Raw genomic sequence first — 5,325 nt, forward strand, 5'->3', positions numbered from 1 at the left:
GGGTCGTCCCGCCCCCAGACCCAAACCACGCGAGGTCTCGAGGGTCCCGGGACGCGGCTTCAGAAAGAGGAAGCCCGGGAAACCGGTTTCCGCGTTGCAGCTGCTATCCAGCGCTCCCTGGCCGGTCCCAGAACCGAGACCTGGGCGCTAGGTGCAGCTGCTCTGCGGTGCCCGCTGCTGTGTGGGCGCCTGTACGTCAGTCAGGGCAGGCGGCGCCGGGAGCGGACCGAGGGCTGCCCGGCGGAAGGGCTCTGTCCGCGGCTGCGGGCCTTACGAACGTGCGGGCCGCCTCCGTTGTGGGCCTCCCGGTGAGCAGCTATTTGGGGCGCTCGGGATGTCGCGCTGACCGTGTACGGAACCGTTTAAGTCAGATGCTGTTGGCGGAGAACCTGCGAGAGCGCAGGCGAGCAGAGCAGTTGCTGTCCCGTTTGCTATATTTGCAGCGGACGGAGCATGAATGCAGGCCCGGCGGCCGCCCTCCCGGGTCTCCTGCAGGATCGCTCCATCTGCGGCGCCCGGCCCCAGGTCCCAGCTGTGACGGGCCCACGTGGCAGTCTCGCAAGGTTCGCTTTCTGCCGTACCAAGCAGGAATTTCAGCACCCGAAAATCTCCTACATGGGCTAGGTAACTAAAAATGGTCAAGTTAGGAAAACTGCTGAAACACCTGCCACAGCATTTTCTCAGATTTTTCCATTTCTTTCTATGTTTACTTTCTGCAGTCTACTACAGGAATTTCTCAGAGTAATTGACCTCTTTTTTTCTCTTCTTCCGCAATTGCTTGAAAGCTGACCACAGGTCATTTGTAACAAGACTGCTAGTAAGTACGAATTATCAAACAGGACCCAGTGCTGTTCTTGTGGGTGAGGTGTTCGACAGCAGACAGCAGATCAGGGGACAGCTCAGGGTCTTCCCAGGGTTCTCCACCTTCAAACCATGTCTGAGTATGCCTTCCAGTTAGCACTTTTCGTGAATGATTTGCTTCTGGTAAGTGTGCGTTCCTACTGGTGTGTGATCCCCAAAGTCTGCACCCAGGCCCGCTTCGTTCTCTGCTGCTCTCCAGCGCCCAGTGCAGGGTCTCCTGCAAGACTGATACTCTACGTTTGTTGAATGGCTAGTAGGATTTTAAACTATCCCATCATCTGGAATTATTTAGAAATTTATTTGGACTTTACTAATCTAGATTCCCACAAGACAGTTTATTCCTAGAGTTCTTGGCTTGTAGTTGCAGCAGGTCTGGCCCTGGAAACAGGAAAGTAACCCTTGCTCCCTTGCCTACATAAATTAATTCTTCACACCAGGTTGCTTCAGTTTTAACTTTAAGCATAAAATAACCAGAGTGAATACACTGCGAATACAGAACCCTGGGTAGCCAGGAGCCTTGTGATATCAAAAAATCTCTAATTTGCACATATGAGGCCATTGACTGGAGGGGGGAAAAAGCACCACATGAGCATTGTGAGTTAAGTTTTATTCGGGGAAATGAGAGCTATAGCCCAGGAGACAGACAGCAATTGAGGTAGCTCTGAAGAACTACTCCAAAGTGGTAGGGGTGAAGGTTTGTATTGCATATAATTTTTGTGCAGGTGGGGTACATATGCATTTGGGCAGCCTTGCTGCTAATCACAAGGAGCAGATGTCATCAATGATGCTTTTAGTACTTTTCTAGCTATGGGGAGATATAGGAATTAGGCTCATAAAATCTGAAAATATCTGAAGACCAGTTCTACGCGTTCTTCCCAGAGCACAGGTTTCCTCATTCCTAATCTCCACCCTGAACTCCTTTCAGGGGATGTTGAAGGTCAGCAGCTGCAGGGGCTCATGATTTAATCATTGTAGAGGTAGATAGATGGCAAGTGCCAATTTGTACTTGGCAAAGCATTCAACAAATGCTTATTAAACGAAATCAAATTCCGAATACAAACTACTGTAACCATCCTAGAAGTTCACATTTCCCAAAGTCATGACAAGAGTTGTTGCCTGTTTTCTTCAACCTGGGGGTTAGAGGTCTTTGTGGGTTGCCCAGATTAACCTTAAATCACCTAGTCATTTGCAAACACTTCTGTTGCATAACGGGCCTTGGTTATGATTTATAATGAGTGCCAAGTCTGGTCTGAGGCCTGGAAGAATTTCCTTCTATCTTTCATTTGACCTGCAATATCTGGGGAAAATCCAGAACTGAATCCTACTAAATATGGAACTGTTCTGTTCTGCAATTTTATTTCCTTGTACTATTTTCAGTACAGTTACAAGTCTATCGCCTTCTCCCCGCCCCCCCCAAAAAAACAATAAAAATAAATACTTCCTCTCTAATAAAAGAGAATTAGTCTCACTGTACTTATTTTTCTCTGAAAAACAAGGGCAACACAGTGGCATTTCCATACTGATTTTAAGAAACAGGAATTTAGTTTGTTGGGAAGATGGCAATATTTTCTAGAGTAGAACTAAATTTAAATGTGGAGAAAGCATCTAACCCTACATTCCTGAGAAATGATATCTATATAGTTTACAAATTGAGGAACTATAACACAGCCTCAGAGCTGACAGAGGTAAAAGGGCAACTTGGTGACAATCTTTACAACCATCAACACTTACTACAAGGCATCTCCTTGGTATTGTGTCCCACCATAGTCACTAAAGACTACTTAACTCCACATTCTAAGAAACATCATAGTCAAAATTAAGGATTTCTCTATGACAATCTATCTAGGTGGCTGTCCTCTAGTAGAAAAGTGAAATAGACTTTGTGTAAATTAGTGGTTCTCAAAATGTGGTCTGGGCCCAGAGACATCAAATCTTAAGGGCACTTCCCAGAAGTGCAAATTCAAGGGGCCCCACCCCAAGCTAACTAGTCCTCTGGGCGATTCTGGTCAATGCTGAAAGCTTAAAAATACACTTTTTCAGTACTTTTTCCTCCCTAAGTTACATACAATTCGTACATATGAAACTGGGTGGAAAAACTTGCTTTGGTGAAAACGTTCCATTCCTGGTATTCCCAATGTTTGTAAATCACATGGCTAAGGAAATTGTACCTACTGTTCATGGACCTTCCCAAGGGTTTCTTCATGAGGCTTTCTCAGTCCTTTGAGCTATGATCTGATGTTTTGTTGACCTTGTAAACATTCAAAGATACTATTCGTGACTGAGGGTGTGAAGGGAAAGACTTCTCCCACAATCCTTTCCAAATGGGAAAGTCACCCAGAATCATGCACCACTGCTGCTTCTGGGGGCCTCAACCTTTAGTGACTGTTCTTTATTTTTTATTTTTCCCTCCGAACTATCCACCCATAATGCCAAGCTGATCTTCAGACTCCATTAGTTTCCCAGCATTTCAAAGCTAGTCTGTGTTTTCTGAAACTTCTTACTGTGTTTAAAAAAAAAAAAAAAGACAAAGTTTATGTAAAGTTATTTTATGATGAGAGTGTTTTAAAAAAACAACCTGGAACAGTAAGGAATTTAATTCTTTTGAGACCAAACAACAAATGTAAAAACATATACCTTGCTCTGTCCACCCACCTGCCTCCACCGGAAGTATTTATAGCAAAATACTTAAAAAGCAGAAAAGTTGGTTTTAGCTTCTCAAATTCAGTAACTATTGAAATCAAAGTAATAAAGGAATTGTATGTGCAATTAAAAAGAAAATACTCTCCCAAAGTCACTTCCAAAATTTCTGCTGTATTTAATATTGAGAAGGAAACCTGTTGGTGCAGACTATCCAAATAGAAATGAATTTTAATTAGAAATTTAATCTCTTATATTAAGCCATAACATGTGTCTGTGTTACATTGCTTTTATATGTAGATGCCTTTCATTCTATCTGACAATACATAAAAATGCCAAGGACATTTAAATGATTGTTTTAGGCCTCCTTGCTCACATTTTCAGGAATTTACTTGAAAATAACTTATCTGATAATGGACTACTGATTCCTACATCAACACTTTTTCTCTTTTCCATTGGTTTGGAAGTCTTTAAACTCAAAGAAAGCTATGCAGCTAGCCCCTTGACCACCTAAATTGAGAAGTCTTAGGAGAAGGCGATGGCATCCCACTCCAGTACTCTTGCCTAGAAAATCCTGTGGATGGAGGAGCCTGGTAGGCTGCAGTCCATGGGGTCGTGAAGAGTCAGACACGACTGAGCAACTTCACTTTCACTTTTCACTTTTATGCATTGAGAAGGAAATGGCAACCCACTCCAGTGTTCTTGCCTGGAGAATCCCAGGGATGGGGGAGCCTGGTGGGCTGCCATCTATGGGGTCGCACAGAGTCGAACACGACTGAAGCGACTTAGCAGCAGCAGCAGCAGCAGCAGCAGCAGGATTACTTATCTTGTTGCATATGCCTACCACTCCAGTTGTATACTATGTAATATTAAGTTGGCCAGATGGTTTTTAAAGTGATGTGTAGTATCCATTTATTAATAAGTAAATCAATAGATTCAGTGAAAATAAGAATAAGATAAAAAGGGCAAGTGTCAGCCAAGTTAAGGAGCAAATTTTATTTCTAAAATCATTTGAGAGATTGCTGTATTTATGCTCATATGTTTTTATGTCATGGATCTAAGATGTTGATGAATAAAATAGTTTATTACCATATACACTTAAATAGATGAAATAACTATTTTGAAGTGATGACATAAATTGCTTTATCTTAAACAATTGATAATTATTTAATGACTGTATAGTTATCTTAGCCTTTTTCACTTTCCTTGGAACCTGTCTTCGCTCCACATATCAGATTTTGCCCCCTCTCTAATAGTTTAAAGTACAGAAGTTAGAATCATTTCCTTATGACAAATACTTACATTTAATTTTAGTTTCAAAATTCGCAAAACAGGCTGCTTTCTGGAACTCAAGTATCATTATGTGGTTAAGAAGTTTAGGGGAGAAATTGCCATAATCTAACTTTATATCGTAGGTTTATATATTTTAAGTTACTAACATAATATAGTGAAGATATTTTTGTTGACAAAAATAGCATTTTAGATACTCTATTTCCATGAAAACTTACAGCTCTTTCCTGTCCTTTCTGCAAGGAGACAAGTTTTCACCATCTTTTCTACTGTGGGCAGTCAGGCACTAATAAATAGAAACAGGAAGTTGTTCCATTTTTAGAGCTCACTAGACATTAAGAGAAGAGAAATCTAACCCTCATCCTTTTTTCGTTAAACTTTTTATTTTGCACTGAAGTATAGCCAATTAGGGCTTCCCTGATGGCTCAGAAAGTAATCTCCCTGGCTAAGACTTCATGCTTCCAGTGCAGGGGGCACTGGTTCAATCCCTGGTCAGGAAACTAAGATCCCAGAAGCTGTACAGCCAAGAAAAGTTAA

At 42.1% G+C, this 5,325-nt stretch overlaps 1 protein-coding gene across 1 annotated transcript in view; it reads left to right on the top strand.

Annotated features, from left to right (window-relative positions):
* LOC104987916 overlaps positions 1-5,325 on the top strand; it is a 10,939-nt gene that overhangs the window by 1,334 nt on the left and 4,280 nt on the right. Inside the window, exon 2 of the mRNA XM_010839013.1 lies at positions 19-624. Within this exon, the coding sequence (XP_010837315.1) occupies positions 19-624 (606 nt within the window). The remainder of the gene's footprint in view (positions 1-18; positions 625-5,325) is intronic.

Source organism: Bison bison, unplaced genomic scaffold (assembly GCF_000754665.1).
Source record: "Bison bison bison isolate TAMUID 2011002044 unplaced genomic scaffold, Bison_UMD1.0 scf7180017864108, whole genome shotgun sequence".
In the NCBI taxonomy this organism is placed as follows: domain Eukaryota; kingdom Metazoa; phylum Chordata; class Mammalia; order Artiodactyla; family Bovidae; genus Bison; species Bison bison.